The 18,705-nt window shown below is 33.8% G+C and overlaps 2 protein-coding genes across 2 annotated transcripts in view; one reads left to right on the forward strand and one right to left on the reverse strand.

Moving 5' to 3' along the window:
* Window positions 1-18,705, forward strand: part of LOC107454523 (extra spindle pole bodies like 1, separase) — a 313,495-nt gene that overhangs the window by 187,615 nt on the left and 107,175 nt on the right. The window lies entirely within an intron of this gene.
* LOC122272254 (piggyBac transposable element-derived protein 4-like) lies at window positions 6,706-7,518 on the reverse strand. Its single transcript, XM_043055694.1, has one exon. It carries the CDS (start codon window positions 7,516-7,518, stop codon window positions 6,706-6,708), a length of 813 nt encoding a protein of 270 aa, XP_042911628.1.

An 18,705-nucleotide genomic window follows, 5' to 3' on the forward strand; every position in this document is an offset into this window, starting at 1 on the left:
TGTAAACCAATAGCAACAATAACTAATATCTACACTGATGGTTCAAAAACAGATCAAGGAGTTGGTGCAGCATTCTGTGTATACAACAACAATCACTTAACGGACACGTTTAAATTCACACTAAAACAAGACAATACTGTCTTCCAAGCAGAGATTCTAGCAATTAAAGAAGCCATTAACTGGTTAGATACACAAAATTGCCGAGAGGCAACAATACACACGGATAGTCTGGCTGGCATGCACGCACTTATTAAAACAAAACAAAAGGACCCACACGTAGCAGAAACGCAAAAACAGTTAGTACACCTAGCCAGCAAATGTAACGTTAAAATACACTGGGTGGCCGCGCACACAGGCATCATAGGTAACGAATCAGCCGACCAAGCTGCAAAAGACGCTGCAGCCGGCAACGGGCAACAAATAGCAATTAAACTACCCCCATCATGTCTTAAAAACAAGACAAAGGCAATCATAGCCAAACTTTGGCAAGAACACTGGACCAATTCAGACAAAGGTCCAACCACCAAAATGTACTACCCTAAGGTTAACTACGATAGATTAATTGGCCACCCAGCCGTAACGCAATTTTTAACAGGACACGGCTTCTTCCCAACATTCCTGCACAGAATGCACCGAGTTAACACAGATGAGTGCCCATGCGGCGAGCTAGGCTCACCTGAACACTACTTACACGAGTGTCCACTGACCGAACATAATCATCTTAAAAAACCTAACCAAGCCCACCTAACGGCTTTTGCAGACAGCCTATCTAATATAAGTATTATACACAAACTAATTAAAATATTAGACACAACTAGAGCTATAACAGACAACATGTGAGTAGCGGCACACGATACATGCATACCCCACAATCAACCACGGACTGGCTCACAATAGCAGCCAACGTGGTTGATCACCACACACGCCTTCACCACTGACCAGTAGGCAGTGCGTCCGGAGCTCTTCAGCTACCCGTGAAGGTCACTTAATAAAAATAAAATAAAAAAAGGTAGTGATAACGGGCCAGTCTCCCTATAATCATGTCAAAAACGTAATTTTAATCTATCAATAAGCCCATAATTATTAAACCATGCTAATGATTTTATAACAATTGTTTTTAATCAATATACTAATAACAACCCACAATGACCTAAGGTCATGTTAATAATAATAACTTAATAGATCAAACACGGTCCAAAGCGATGCGAACTGAAAATAGGGACTAAATTACTTTTACCATTATTTAGTGAACACCTCGGAATACTTCACGAATGAGTTGAAAGGAATAACCGAAAGGACCTTCTTGGAGGAGGTGGGCCAGTTTTCTAATAGGAAGGGAAGAGGGTGCGTTGGAAAAAAGGTAGCACACTGGAGGACAGTCAGCTGCCCCTGAGCACATAGGACACCCCTCCAAAGTGCTATCAACCTTTCAACACACAACTCAGAACAACCTAAGTTTTCAATTTTTTATACTTTTTATTTTTTTCGTGTCGTAATCACCAAATCTCCGCATGACAAGAGTTGGGTGAAACATTATTACAATGCCACCCTGGAGGTGAAATGGACCACTTTCTATGGATCCGGTCGTCGGTACTGCGGGAGGACGAAAGCAAGGCTCTGCCTTGCTTTTCCGGAGACCACGTTTCTTAACAAGATTTTTATTTTTTTCCCCAGCCGCATTGCAAGCAAATAACAAAAGTAAACAAGGCTGACCCAAACGTCACTCCCACAAAAATAATTACTGTGATGTGACTAGCTTATAACTGTGTTTATTGTATATATGTCTAAACAATATCGCTAGTCTATATGTTAACCACACACACTCAACCACGGACTGGCTCACAATAGCAGCCAACGTGGTTGATCAACACACACGCCTTCACCACTGACCATAAAGGCAGTGCGCCCGGAGCTCTTCAGCTACCCGTGGAGGTCATAGATGTTAAATGTGATAAAAAAAAATTGTGTTGTGACTAGCTAGTAAATATTGTAACGTGTTTGTTGTGACAGTGTTTTTATGTAATGCCGCTAATCTTTATGTCTTTTCCAGTGGATACTGATGCAGGGGTAAGGTAATAATTCACAATAATAATGTTAATTAATGTAATTAATTAGTTAAACTTAAGCAACGTAATAGTTTTAATAGCGTAATAAGCTACGTAACAATAATAATTAACAATTTTAAGCTACGTAATAGTTTTAATTCATAACATATCAATGACTTAATTAGCTTTATTTTCTTTATTTAATAGTTTAACAATTTTTAGTACATAACCAAGTGCTATTAATTCGTAATCATTTGAATAAGAGTAATAGTAACTTAATTTGTAATAAGTTTCTCAAGACTTTTTTAAACATTAATCTTAATTAAAATAGAACTTTTAAACTTAAAATTGTATTTTATATGTATTAACCTCCTTCCCTTGCAGGAGCCTGGACAGACGGGCTTTATTGGGTCCGTAGGGTTGTAGGATTGGGCATTAGGTGCGCGGGACCGTACACGACGCTTCTGGGTGACGACTGTGTGCTTTCCGCGTCCGACGGGCCTCGGTCCTGACGACCTCCGGAGTGTGAGGGAGATGTAATTACGCGGGGGCCGCGAAAAGCTGAAAACCCGCTTCGCGGGTCGGCTGGCCACCTGCGGTGAATAATAATAAACTTCCGGTGGCAACACCTAGGTTAGTTTTAGTTTCGGTTTCCAAAATTTCTAACTTCCGGTGGCAACACCAGATTTAGTTTTAGATTTTAAAAAAGCAGCATATCACCTATTTCTGCCCGCTTGAATTTCTTATTCTAGTATTAGTTTTGATTTCAATATTATTTCTTAGCGATGGCAACACTCAATCTGTTTACAAAATGAGCAGGCGGCGCAATTTGGATTTCCAAACGAATTCATTCCATAATAGTGGTTCCATCTAGTGATTAAAATAATAAATATTAAAATAATTACTAATTTTTACACATTATAGATGCGATATACTAGTGGCGCCATCTAGGTTTAAAAGTCATAGTTATGTATAATTAAAATTAATAAATGCTTAAAAATAATATTTTAGTAATAAAACTATACATTCTTTGATACAAGATTTGAACCAGCGACCTCCAGGACAAAATGCTTCCATTGGATACTGATTTGTTGAGCACGCTAACCAGTATCCATTGGACGCATACAGTACGAAAGGAAACTTAAGATTTTAAGGAAAATAAATTTCCAGCACGCAGACGGTTACGGATAAAAACGTAGTTTCATTTTTTCTTGTTTTTGAAATGGCAACGCATAAATATTAAATTAAAAAAGTTTAAACTCGTGAGATTTTTATTTATTTTGTGGCAACTATTTTTTGAATGGCAACGATGACGTTATCTGATCAAGTATGATCTTGTTTTATCCTGCAGACTCTTACAAAAACAGTCACCGTTTGTTACTGTATGACGTTTTTCTTCACTTCTCTTCACGTTTTAAATATACTTGTAGTTAATGCTATTTTCTGATTGGCTGGCTGCTTTTTAATATATAGTTTGCAATATTTTGTTGGCAACCAAACGTACTTATAAGCAATTTCAGAAATTGAATCAGTCTTTACTTGTGTGTACTTAGTAAAGACTTAGTTTTACTTAGACACAGTGTTTAAATTTACTGAAATATGGATAAATTGAAATTAAACCAGATAGATTCTTCTACACAGAGCGTCAGCAAAAGGCCAAGAATGGATAATTTAAAAGCAAGCTTGAATTTTTCTATTTTTTATATTTACAGTGAAAATAAAGATGTTTAAGTTTTAAGCATTCTTTTTCCTTTTTAACTTTAGGGGAATGGAAAATTCACTGAGGATTGCATACCAGATGGAGTATTCCCAAATGGAGATGACGTTTTTGGTATGGTTAGCACCTATTATGATACAGTATCAGTGCACATAAGACGTTTCAAGAAATATGGAAAAACCTACTATCCATCAGCTGAAGGAATTACATTAAATCCTTGTTGGATCGAGTATATCATGGGGAAAAAGAGAGTGCCGAAATCACGAGAGGAATTACCAAGAGGGCTTTTTCCACCTGAGCATCACATTCAAATCACAAGTGAGAATTTTACTGAGTTTATTTTTAAACGTATTAAATACGAACTGGATAAAAAACCCACGTTCAAAGAAATTATCATATCCCGTGATCAATGGGCAGAAATGATTAAAAACTATAGTGCAATTGAAAACGTTGTAATAGATAAAAGGTTTCAGTGCATGGACTTTTTAACTGCTTACAAAACTTTTTGTGAAGACCCTTTAGAAAAAACAATACCTCCGTCTTTGGACGTTAGTTTGGGCCAAGAGTATTTGGTCAAAATTTTGAAAAATTCCATCTGCAGCCTCTTCTACGAAAAAGGACTGAAACAACCTCGAACTCCTGCTGAAGAGTTATTTGGAAATAAAGTAGAAACATTTAATTCATTTGCTTTATCTTTTGAGACTAATGAAATAGCTGAACAATTTTATGACAATCTTTTTGAAAATGAACAATTTTATCGTTAAAACCCATTAATTATGTAACTGAAGAATTTATTGTCAATTTACGATTAGATATTATTTTTCAAGAAGTGAGAGATATGTTATGCCCACCAGATTGTTTTGAATATTATGAGGACTTTTCTCCCAATTTTGTCTAAAAAGCTGTTCCATTATAATTGAATAAATTCACTTTATTACAATTGAATAAATGGTTTTAGATGTATTATTTGACTGAGTTTTATTTGTATGCATGCATTATGGGAAAGTGTATAAATCAAAACTAAGTGAGTTTATATATTAGTAATAGTATGTAGTATTTTAATTATATTTCATACAAAATTTTCAGAGTAATTATACAAAAAGTAGTCCCTTTGTGTCTAGGTAAAATAAAAAGGTATAAATTGTATTTGAAATAAATAGGGTAATCATTCAGTCAACTTCTGTCCCACAGTAAATATGGATCAAGATTTAGCTATGTTTTATAAAAATTCCTCAACTCCAAGTAGTTTTGGTGGTCCGGAAGCTTTACACCGCTCTTTAAAAGGAAAATATAGTAGGAAAGATGTGAAAAAATGGTTAACTCAAAAAGATTCTTATACACTTCATAAACCAGTTAAGCATAAATTCCAAAGGAATCGCGTGTTTGTAAACGATATTGATAAGCAGTTTCAGGCAGATTTGGCTGATATGCAATCCTTATCCGGGTTTAATAAAGACTACAAGTACTTATTGACCTGTATTGACACATTCTCAAAATTTGAGTGGGCAATACCCATAAAAGATAAGTCTGGAAAAAATTTTAAGTCTGCTCTAGAATCTATTTTTAAAAAAAGAAAGCCTAAAGTTTTACAAACAGATGCTGGCACAGAATTTACAAATAAAATAGTTCAGAATTATTTGAAAAATATGAATGTCAAATATTTTTCGACGAATAATGAAACTAAAGCCAGTATAGTTGAGAGGTTTAATCGTACGCTAAAAACAAAAATGTGGAAATACTTCACAGAATTTAATACTAAGAATTACATTGATGTTATAGATAAACTAATATATAGCTATAATCATTCATATCATCGATCGATTAAAATGGAACCTGCTTCCGTAAATAAACAAAATATGAAACAGGTATTACATAATTTGTATGGTACTCCAACAAACGAGGAATCTAAAATACCCAAACTCAAAATCGGAGATCTTGTGCGCATAAGTAAGAAAAAACTTCACTTTGAAAAGGGATATGAACAAAATTGGAGTGTAGAACTTTTTAAAATTTATGAAATTGTACCAAGAAGTCCAGTCGTTTATAAATTGAAAGATTCGATAGGTGAGGAGATTAACACTAGAACCCCGGGACTTTGAATATACCTAGAACCGCGGGGCGGGTCATTTTGACCCGAGATAATAAACCTTTTAAAAATACATATATGTTATCATTTAACTAAGAAAGCTGAAACATATCTTTTTATATAATAATACATAAAATTTTATATTAATAACCAGAAATGTCTTTTTTTAATGAAAGAAATATTGTTTTATTTTTAGAAATCTCTTGCTTAAAATAAATATATCTTAACCTTTATATTTTAATGGAAAAATTAGAGTTTCAAGCTTATAATTTTTACTAAAAAATGAAAGAAATACACAAAATAAATACCTCTTATTCACTTGTCTCACAATTTTTTTAATCCAATTTATTGTATGCACTCAACACACAATTTAGTAATGCGTTTTGTGCATTTACCACAAATGGGTGCTTTGCAATTTGTTCAAATATCTTGTGTTTTATTCTCACACTTTGAACTATGGCATCGAACTCGTTTTCGCTTAACTTGTAGTTGTTCATCATACACTTGTGTTTTTTCCTTCTGCCGGGAGAGAATAAATTTTTCTCGCAATTCTTCAATTAAGCCTTGAATAAATTGGCGTCTACTAATACACTTCCCGGTTACAGCTTTGTATAAAACCCATGCATTAATAGCAGCAAGGTCCAATATATTATAAAAAACCTGCACCGGCCACCTACGTGAACAAGCTTTGACAGTATATTTTCTTGTCATTTGATCAATTACGTCGACACCGAATTTAGTTCCATTGTAGAAAGCAATGGTATCTGGCAATTTTTTTGAATCATTTGTAATTTCAACTGTTGGGTGAAGACTGCTTAACAATAAAACATTTTTATCTTTTTTCCCCTGGTAAACAGTTAGACTGATGTCATTATGAGTAAGTAAGTGGTAGAATGCAATTCAGATTTCGACACTTTCACAGAGACAGGTATTTCTTTTCTTGAACGTTTTACAGTTCCTACAAGGCTGGTGTATTTTGATTTTAATGCCTCTGCAAGTTTCAACGTAGTAAAAAAGTTATCTGTAGTAACGTTTCTGCCTTTGTTCTCATATGGACTTATTAGGCGCAATACAACATATTCGGAAAGAGGAACGTTTGGTGGACACTGGTGATCTTTTCCGAGATATGGGAATCCATTAATCAGATATTTTGAATCAACATCTGCTGCCAACCAGAATTTTATGCCAAATTTGTCCGGTTTGTTTGGCATATATTGAATAAACCTACACCTAGCTTTGGTAGGAAATAACTGTTCATCTACAGTTAAGTTAGGACCTGGTGTATAGTTAGTCTTACAATTTTCAATGAAACGATTCCAGACATCGGATACAAGGGCAAATTTGTCTGTTTGTAGACGATCTGATCTCGTTGATTTTATATCGAAGCGCAAGAATCTCATAATTTCACGAAATCTGTCTCTTGGCATCGTATTACGGAAAAACGGAGGTCCCCAGTCCATTGACCACAGACTATCCAGCTCAAGTCCTTTTGCGCAATATATGCCACGTGCATATAAAATTGCTATAAAAGCATCAACCTCTTCTAATGTTACGACCCATTTATTTTCAGGAATATGACGATGAGCTTCATCTTCTGTACATTTCTTTATATGTTTTAATATCCATTCATCGATGAAGAGTCTCCAGGCACTTGCCGGACTACCGTCCATAATATTATTTCCATATGTTCTTTGTTCCTAATTGCGATAAATTCCAAACTGTCCCATCATTTCCAACTTCGAAAGTTATTGCTAATTTCTTTTTCTGATTTCTTTGTGTACATGTTCTTTTTCTTATAATTTTCGATGCTTTATTTTTATCTGACAAATTAACATCATTACCATGATGAGAAGGGCCAGGAATTGTTAGCGTACTGACAGAGTCATCTTCACTTTCATTTTCTTCAGCCGAATTCAAAACGTCTTCATTAGTAGGCAGGTATTCATCTTCACTACTCAAAATTGAAACATTCTCATCATTGTCATCTTCTGAATCATTTTCAGGTAATTGTTGAAAATATTCCAAAGCTTCCTGAACGGTAAGGTTACGACGCCGTGACATACTTATACTAGAAACAAAAAGAAAACCTTTCAATAGTCAACAAAATATTTCACTCTGAGCTCGAATGGTCTTCACATACAAACGTACATACTCATTATGACCTTAACTGAAATCCTTCACTTATCCCCCCACCACCGGTTCAGTGAGTGGACGCGATATATTCGACCCGTAAAAAATGACATTTCTTTTGAAAGATTCCCCCGAATGCGCGAAGACTGAATTGGAACTTTTTAATTTACCTGCAACTCAAACAGTTATTCAAGATGGACAGTGGATACAATTTCATCCACTTTCTAACGTTTTTTGATAACGCACCTGTAGAGTCTCAGATTTCTGGAAGTGGAGAAGACTATATAGATCTCAGTCAAACGCAACTATATGTGAAAGCAAAAATAGTAAAAGCTGACAATACGTTTATTACTGCAAATGATACTATAGGACCTGTGAATTTATTTCTACATTATTTTCTCAAGTAGATGTATCCTTAAATGATCGCGTGGTTTCTAATTCAAATAATACGTACCCTTATCGAGCGTATATTGAGACTCTCCTAAATCATGGATATGATAGCAAAACTTCTCAATTAACGGCGGAATTATTTTACAAAGATAATGAAGATGGACTCAAGAAAAGAACTGAATTTTTAAAAGAAAGGGCTGCAGTAGAAATGATTGGCTGCATACATTCAGATTTATTTTATCAAGATCGTCTCTTACTTAATTTAGTGGATTTGAAAATAAAATTAATACGCAGCAAGCCTGAATTTTGTTTACAAGGATCTGAAGGTTTTAAAGTTGTGTTGGAACATGTTTCCTTATTCATACGAAAAGTTCGTGTTAACCCCGGATACTAAAAGAAAACACAAATATTTTTAATTCTAAATAGAAAAAACCTCCTTGAAAAAAATGAGCTAAAAAGCAGCAGAAATTTCAGAAAAAAGAAGCAATAAAGAAAAAGAAAATGAAGGGAAAAAAATGAAAATATGACCACCGAAGCCGACGTCTTCAGGGGGTACCGGCCCGGTAGCCATAAAAACAAAACCATTTCTAATTGAGGGAGAAGCCATGGGTGCAAGTTGGAAAAAAGGCCAGGACTGAAAATTTTTTTGACTGAAATACCTAACATACACAATACCCCCTCGACATATGCAAACTATCTAAGAAAGCTTTACCATAATACATTAAGTTTAAATACTGTACAAAAAATATTTATTCATCTGTCTTTTGATAAAATAATAACAGGACATAAGAAAGTAGACCAATAACGTAGACCTAAAAAATATTTTTAAGGACAGAAAAAAAAAAATTCTGATTTCCGTCTTCGAGTCAGTCTTGTTTCCGTCTTACTTCCGTCCGCGGATATTTTCGAAAGACGGAAATCCGTCCTGGGGACGGAAGACTTGCACCCATGGGAGAAGCAAATGCTTAAATTAACTCCCTCAGTACCCCGATGGTTTTGTATAGAAGTCCAGGGGAAAAAACACGCACTATAAATAACAAATTAAGAAAAGAAACTGAGACAAAATCATCAGAAAAATAAAAACTCACATAGTCACAGGTCAAACATCAATTTCACAAGCAAGCCGAATGAAAAGAAAAAACTAAAACCTAAAGAAAACAACGCCCTCTATTACAATGCGCAAATGAAGAATAAAATGAAAAATGTCAAGAGAAAGAAATACGTAACAAATTAATAGAAGTCTTAATTGAGCAGCCCCAGTTAAGCATTCTATTAATTTGTAACGTACTCCTATGGTCAACCACCCAGTTTTTATGGCATGAATACATCTCCTTACTCAGCTGAACAATGGAATTCTAAAGTATTTCAATCATCTACTTCAAATGTGTGTGGTCAATATTGTATTTATTTTCTACTGAAACGTTGTCAAGGTTATTCTATGTTTCATATTTTAAATCAATTGTATGTTAATGACTTTCGAGTGCTTCAATTTGTAAGAAAAAGATACGGTGTAAGATTTGTCTTTAGAAAATAAAATAAAAATGAATAAAATTTAAATATTGTGTATTTTTTTTGTTTGTATTGTGTTACTTAATAACTAGAAAAGAATTTCTCTTCACGAAAACCTTTTTTTTTTCAAAGGAAAAAAAAAATCATTACTTTGTGAAAATTTCCTTACCAAGGAAAAAAAAATCGAACATTTTTATTTCGTTTTTCGAAATAAAATTATTTTTAAGAAAAAAATGAAAAAAACTTTAATACATTTTTTTTTCAAGAATTATTTTTATATACAATGGTGAAAAAAATGAGAAAACAAGAAAAAGTTTTTTAGAAAGATGTTTTTATAATTTTTGTTTTCTAAACATAAAAATTTTATAAATAAAATATAAAACATTGAAGATAATGACAAAGACAAAAAAAGTTTTGATTAATAAAGTAACATTTATTTTTAAAGTTTCACCCAAGCACTTCTGCTAGCATACATTACAGGTTTCTTAACAATTTTATTTTTACTATACAATTTTTTATTTACATCTAAGTGTGCTGGTAAATGAACATCATTTAATGTTTTTAAAAATACATTTCTTCCCACTGGAGCTGATTTTCTGTTTCGTAAAAAGTCATTTATAAGATTTACTATATAACTTCCAGGAACAACCTTATCTTCATGAATAATTTCACCTTTAGTGTTCCAAAGGAGAGATTCATTACTTTTTAAAAATTGGTACATATCTTTAGCTTTTTCTTGAAATCGAGCTGGAACTATTGTTAGAACTTTTTCCTCCAAGTCCTCTGTTTCTTTTTTGATATTTGAAGAGTCCTCTTTTGCAGACGCAACTACAGAATTCTCTATATTTGGAATTTCTTGCTGATTCGTTTGAAATTCTGATTCATCGGGTTTCATGATTGAAAAATGAGTATATTTCTGCAACACTTGTAAATACAGAGCTGCTTTATCGTGATCAGCTAAATATTTGTTCTGCAGAATATTTTTCATTTGTTGATCCAACTCTGGTAAGTGTTCTTGAATTTGAGCCCTGTCTTCGGGAACTAGTACGAACTTCTTACTGTGCTCCATGAATTAAAGAAATAATTACTGATATAGCAGCAGGTAATAAAATAGACAAAATTCCTTCTCCCTTTTGTATGAGAATTTTCTTTTTCCTATATAAGGGTGTTTTTTTGTTTGAAAGTTTTCGCAAATTTTCTTTAAAAGGAGATAAACGACTTTTTTGAGTTTTTGTTAGGATTATGTTTCCACACAACACATTTAAGATACATTCACTTAAAGTTTTTATCTCACTTTTTGAACACTTTTTCAGAAGAGATTTAGAATTTTTAGTTTTAGAAATTAATTTTAAGAGCTGTAAAGTTTGTTCAGCACACACTGACATCCTGTAATCAAATGAATGACGCAATTACTATTCGAGGGTATTTATCATTTCTCCAAAAATCTTACAAAAGCTTTCACTTTAGTAAGTGCGCATCTTTTAAAATTATGAATGTGATAAGGACAAGAATCTGAATTGGCAACTAATTTGTCAATTTTCGGACAGCCAATATCATCCAAATTTTCACATTTTTTTCCGATTAAAAATTCTAAAACTTTTTTTTCTCTAATCCTTCAACATAAATATGTGTGAACATATTGGATAAAAAGTTCAAAACGGTGCGTAGTTGATTATATGATAGTTCCCCTTCATATCATTCTATTAAATGTATATGTTTTGTTACCCATTTATATTGAAATTTTTGTTGACGAGTAAGTTCTTCGAAAGAATGTGGTGGAAGAAAATGAAAGTTACCCCTCCCTTTCTCTGGGAGTAAACTACTAAAGGAAGCATGTTTTAACATGGTTAAATAGGTCTGGGTGGTAAGGTGATTCACAATACAAGATATATTGTCAGTCAAGTATGTAGAGCACACAAGTAAGGTCCCGCAGATGACGTGTTTTTACGCGAATAGTAAAGGTGACATTGTAATTTAGGAACTAGTTTTCTGAAGGTGGTATTGCTGATACATCTCAAAGCAGTTTTTAAGAATTATACTGCGCATGATCGACACATGCATGTTGAACAGAATTTTTTCTTTCGTTGATGTAGTTGTCACAAAGTTGTAGAAGTTACAGGACTCCAATATGCATACATGTCATATTTGCGGGAAAAGTTTAAATTCGAAATACAATTTAAAACGGCATATTTTGGAAATTCACAATAAAAAACATTCTCAGCAATGCAAAGCTTGTCAAAGCAAATTCGTTCGTGAAACTGATTTAAATAGACATACAGAATCTGTGCATTCGACCGAAAAATTTGTGTGTTCATTTACTAGAAAAGATAACCTACGGCAGCATCTAAATAATGGAAGTTGTAAAAGAAAAATGGAAAAGCAGAAAAGAAAGCGCGCTGATGATGATGATGACAGTGAGTCTAGAAAAAAGATTGTGGCGCTGAACAACCAACAAGGCGGAGAAGTTCTACCGAACCCTCAACATCTGCCAGACCCTCAAAATCTCTGAAAAAATCGGATCCATCAAGAAGTGCTTTTAATAGGGCCTATAAGACTTTTGATCTCCCAAATGAGGAAAATTCCTTGGGAATTAAGGAATTCTTAGTTTTAAAAAAAGAAGAAACTTTGAATATATTTAAAACCGAGCTTGAAATTTATCGGGCTTTAAAAGTTAGCATACGGTTGCATACCATTTAATCCAAAGAAACAGATTCAGGCAAGAAGATAAAAAACGTAGAATTCAAAACGTCTAACAAGGAGGTGTTTGAAACAACAGACCTAGACTTACTATACAGCGTCATGTCAGACAAAATTGTTAAAGAAAGTGAGGATTTTGAGGAAAAGGATTCCGGATGGAGCCTTGACGAAATATTGAGACAAGAAGTTCGTACGAATCGTTATGCCCCCCTAAGAGGGTCTACATTCGTTGAACTTCCTAAACGAATTGTGGACACTGAAGCTGTTGTTAATGTAAAAAATGAAGACTCCCATTGNACCATGGAGAATATAAAAAGACTTAAAAATATTTCCTCTTTTAGTCAGCGGAGAAATATGTAATCGCCACATTGACCTTTTATATGTGTCACTAAACGAAAACATCGGACATTTTTGCTGGATTAAAAACTTATCGCGTCTGCTATCCCGACAACTCTCCAACCACATACATAAAACGCATATATGTCGGACGTGTTTGAGTAGCTTTCAGTCAGAGGATAAACTTTTCTTGCATAAAGAAATTTGTGATGATAAAAGCCCAGCAAGGGTGGTAATGCCAAGCGAAGAAGGTAGGTTTTTAAAATTTAAACATTTTCAACACGCATTAAAAATTCCGTTGATTAAAAATTCCGTTTCAACACGCAGATTTTGAGGCCGTCACAGTAAAAATAGATAGTTGTTGTCCAAACCCCAAATCATCCTTCACAAAACTATATCAAAAACCTGTACCTGTTAGTTTTTCCTATTACATAACTTGGGATGGACAATATTATCAAGCCCCTGTTATTTATAGAGGTGAGGATGCTCCTAAAATGTTCATTAAGAATGAGGCACAGAAAATAGAGCAAATTTATAATAGTTCAAAACCAATTAAACCCTTAAATATGGCCGAGCAAATGCAATTTGATAGTGCTGATAAATGTTACGTATGTAAAATCTCGTTTTCAGATAAAAATTATAAAGTTCGCGATCATAACCATGTTACAGAAAAATTTAATGGTGCATGTTGTAATGCCTGCAACTTGTTAATGAGAACTCCAAAGTTCTTACCTATTTTTTTTCATAACTTGTCCGGATATGATGCTCATATTTTTGTAAAAGAACTAGGCTATGACGATAAGACGATTTTCCTAATAATGAGGAAAAATATATCTCATTTTCGAAAAAAATATCTAATACATTTGAAATCCGCTTTTTAGATTCTTTTAAATTTATGTCCACCGGTCTCGATAAATTGATTTCTAATTTAAGTAAAGATAAATTTAAACATATGTAAAACAACTTTCCAACTGATAAAATAGACTTACTCCTAAGAAAAGGAGTATTCTCATACGATTATTTTGACGACTTTAAAAAATGCAATGAAAAGTGTTTACCTACTCGCGATCATTTTTATAATGAACTAAATGAAGAGGAAATTAGCGTCGAAGATAATGAGCATGCTGTAAATGTTTTTCGAACTTTTGGAGATTATTGCAATCTCTATGTAAAAACAGATGTTATTTTGTTAGCTGATGTCTTCGAATCGTTTAGAGACATTTGCTTGGAAGCATACAGGTTAGACCCCTGTTTCTATTATACATCTGTCTTGGGATGCCATGTTATATTTATACCCAAATAACAATAGAATTGTTCACCGATTAAGTAATGATGTTATTTATTGAAAAGGGCGTGAGACAATCGGTACTCTACTGCCAACAATAAATATATGCCTAATTTTAACCCTGATGATATATCAAAATATTTAATTTACCTGGACGCTAACAACTTGTGCGATGAGTGAAAATAAGTATTCTCACCTGAATTGAGAAGACTGAGTATATGATTGTTGATAAGTTTTTCAGTTCCCTCTATTATTTATGTCCGAACTACCCCAGATGGGATTATGGCCATTAAAATCCCCTATTATTATGAAAGGTTCTGGGAGTTGTGCAATTACTTCGTCAAAATCTGCTTCTGATACATCATCTCGAGGTGGAAGATATATGCAGCATACAGTCAATAAAAATTGAATACTAAGGAGGACAGCAACTGCCTGCAAAGAAGTATTTAGTGAAACCATCCTGGAGGGATATATACAGGAAATCATTATCATGACTCCACCTGAAGCTCTACTATTGTCTATATTATCCTTCCTGATGACGTGATATCCATGAATTTTAGTTTTATGAATGGGTTTTAGTGATGTTTCCTGTAAGCAAACGCAACATGGAGAAAACTTATTTATTATATCTATAATGTCAGGTTTATTATTATTGTAGCTCCTACAATTCCAAGATATTAATTAAGCCATTTATTGCTTCCGATTTTTAGATTTTGTATTTTTTGGACAGAGATTGGGCGGTGTTTCCAACCCTTTATCGGTTTGCATTTGTGTATCTGAAATTTCATCGGCGGTGTTTTCGTCTGTGCTCATTGCATCTGATTGTGAGTATTCATGTTCTTTGTCTTTTGTTTGCTTTAGCCTATTCTTATTAAATTTATCTAGTCTGCTCTTTGGTACATATTTGTGTTTAGTCACTAGTGGTGATTGGGTAAGTTTTTGTCGTAAGGCATTTACCAATTGTGGAGTCAGTTTCAGGTATTTTTGTTTTTCGGAAGGGGAGCCAGAGGAGCTACACCAGGGGAGCGTGGATCCGCCAAAACTATCAGAGTTCAGGGGCACTCTCCGATGCAGCACTAGTCCCAAGCAGGGTGCAAAGCATGCCCTACCAGCCGGTTGAAAAAGAGGGGGACCTAGCCTCCTTCCACTCGTCTACAGTGAAGCATAGGGCAAAGAGCACGCAACCTACCAATTCCGAGATTAAAATGCCCCCTTGGGCGCCACACTCGTATGAGAAAGCAGACAGGTATCCCAGGATCCCATTTTCCACCTTACGAGACGCAGCACACGGCTAACGCTGTTAGTCTGTTTGCTTTAAGCAAAAATTGGTTATTTAAAATAAATAGGTGAAACATAATAATTTAGGAAACCCGACAAAACCAGTAAAAGATCTGAAGATCTGTAAATGATAAACAGTGCTTTGCATGAAATGAAATTCGTTCACTAGGTCAGTATAAATATTTGATAGAAAGTCGGAATCTCAAAACAGGACCGTCGCAAGAGAGAAATGGAAAAATTCTCAGGTCCAGCTCGGGGCCCCGGATGCGCCGTATCCGTCACACAAGAGTGTGCCCCTGGAGGCATTTTCGAAAGGGGTTTATATTATTCATGATATTAGATGGAATAAAAGGGAAAGGTATTGTGCATACCCTCCAACTGCTACGGAATTTCCGTAGTTTCAGAAATCTTCTTTTCAGACGGTAGCAAAATTAATGTCTTAATATTTTAAAAAAAATTATTTTAGCGTAACTTGTCCACTATTACTTATAAAAGTGCAGGCCATAAGGCTAGATTCTTAAGTTCTGATAAAAGTTTTATGAGAGATCCATTTGCTTTAAAAATTTCTACTTTGGTTCGCTACCACTAGAAAGAATTATTTTCAAAATCCTCATAAGTTGGAGGGTATGATTGTGCTACAACAAACACAGTTTATCTGTACAGCGTGCTTTAATTTTTTTTTAATGAATGTTTATTATCATTAATGAAAACAGTGCTAATTCTTCCAAGTTTGGGAGAAATTTTATGATCCAGATGTCCTCAATCCTGTGGCTGTTGAGACCCTGGAAAGACTTAAAAGGACTATAGAAATTTCAGAATGAATCAAGAGGATATCATTTAATTAAAATTACGCACTTTTAAAGAGCTATTGTAAAAATATTTGGGGGGGGGAGGCAAAATATATTGTATGCGTTATAATTATTTTGATATTTGTGAATTGTTAAAGAGTTCTCCTTCTACATGATTTTTTTCAATCACGAATTCCCAGATTCTAAATAACCAGAGTATCTCTTTACATTAAAGAATTTATACATAAAACGATTTTTAAAAAAGCAATGGAAAAAAATAAGCTGTTGTTTATTTAACACTTTTCGATACTTCTTGCATTGACTTGCCACATAGATGTAGTGATTAGGTCTCATAAAAGGGGTTAGGATTTTGCTGTTCGAAATTTTAAAAAAAAAATATCTGATAGTTTGCTTAGGAGTGTTAATGAGGTAAACCGCACTGTGTTGTTTTTTGCACTTTGCGTGGCGATAGATTTTTTGACGTATGTATCAATACCGGAATTTACCCATTGAATTTCATTGCAAAGGATATTACAATTTTTCACGTTCAATTTTCTAACATCCATTGCGGCTAAAATGTAAATATTTTTTTATTATATTTCAAAAAGAATGTATTATACTTTTTAAACTAATCTTTTTATGTATGTCTTGTTGAGACTTGAGAGTACATTTCCACTGTATTAATTACAATGTAGATAATTTATTTAACCAACAAAAGAGGCGATCAAGTCCAGTAAAAAATTGGCCTGAGGGAAATAAGATGGTATTCGGGCAACACTATAAAACAATTTACTAAATTTTTATTATTTATTAAACCATTATTTTAAAAGAGATTCTAGTTATCCTCTTGAGTCATGGTAATTGGTGGCTGGAAGTAGCTCAAACCTGATAAGGCCCCAAATAGAATTCAATGAGAGGCATGCCAGTGGACATGACCTCATGGAACGTTGCAATTGTAATCTGAAGGAGCATTTCCGATTCTTGTTAAAGTATAAGACTCGACTCTTAAATATGATACAGTAACAGCTTGATTGAGTGTTGTAGATTTGGCTATACCACGCCTAAAACTAGATTGAAAGTTCATATAACTTTGTTAAAATTTAAGCACTAGGTTAAAATTTATGTAACGTGGTGGAAATCAAAAGAACCAAAATAAAACTGGCAAACTAGACACCTGATGTTTTATGTTAAATGTTTGTCCGTTTTGTAAATCGAATCATCCTGTATTCAATAAATATTATAAACTTGCAGATACTTTTAAAATGAGTGTGCTGATACTTTACTTTTTATCTTACTATGTTCAGAAAAAATTGAAATGTTGTCCCTAGCTTCACTGACAAAGCGAGAAGCAGAATTTATCTATGTCACACAATATCAGTTTTAACAGACTAGAAAACTTTTAGATGAGTGAGGGATATTAACCATTCCAAACAAGAGTTAGAAAGCTGTCTCAGGAGACAACAAAACATGGTTTAAACCATGGTTAAAACCAAATGGTTTTTCCTCAAAAACACCATTTGGTTTTTTCCCTAAGAATAATTTAAAATTACATTTTTATTTATTTATTTATTTATAATTCTTCTTTAGCACGAGAGCCCCTTACAGGCCTCCAACGCTTCTTGTCCATGGCGACTTTTTTCCAGTTGTTTATTTTTAATGATTTTAGATCTTTAGCAGTGTCATCCAGCCATCCAGTTGGAGGTCGGACTGCATTATTTTCTGGACCTCTCCACATATGGCCAAGCCATCTTAATCTATAGCTTCGGATGATCTGCACTATCTGTGGCTGTCCATAGAGTCTACATAATTTAAAGTTATATCTGATTCGCCAACAGCCTCTTTACTGAGCCAAAAATATTTCTGATGATTTTCCTTTCAAAAACACCAAGAGTACACTGAGTGTCTGCGTTTAGTGTCCATGTTTCACTTGCATAGAGCAGTACAGGTAGAATAAGAGTCTTATAAATTTTAATTTTTCGACTGATTAGGCTTGATCTTAATTGCTTTCTTAGTCCAAAGAAACACTTGTTTGCCATTTTAATTCTGTTGTCTATTTCTGTTTTGGTCATTGATCATTGTTCCAAGGTATTTGAATTATATTTTTCAAATTGTTTAATGTTGTAAATAACTTCAACCAAACAACTCAACTAATTTCAGCAGCATACCTACTTTTGTTTTGATGTAGAATTGATTAATGTTAATATTTAAGAACAAAAATGTCCAACTCTGGTGGTAGAAGAAAAGATTTAATCTGGTTATATTTTGATAAAATAAAAAATGATAAAAAGGAAAGGATGCAGGGATATATGTAAAAAATGTAAACAGGAAATGAAAGGTCAAGTTCTAAGAATGAAGAAACATGTAACAATCTTGATTCTGTTAATGATTCTATTGGTAAGTAATTATTACACTTAACTATTTTTAAATGTAAAAATAACACTTCA

This window comes from Parasteatoda tepidariorum, chromosome 10 (genome assembly GCF_043381705.1).
Source record: "Parasteatoda tepidariorum isolate YZ-2023 chromosome 10, CAS_Ptep_4.0, whole genome shotgun sequence".
Lineage (NCBI taxonomy): Eukaryota > Metazoa > Arthropoda > Arachnida > Araneae > Theridiidae > Parasteatoda > Parasteatoda tepidariorum.

Coding starts and splice junctions, on each gene's coding strand:
- LOC122272254 (XM_043055694.1), bottom strand. CDS start 7,518: ATGGACGGTAGTCCGGCAAGTGCCTGGAGACTCTTCATCGATGAATGG.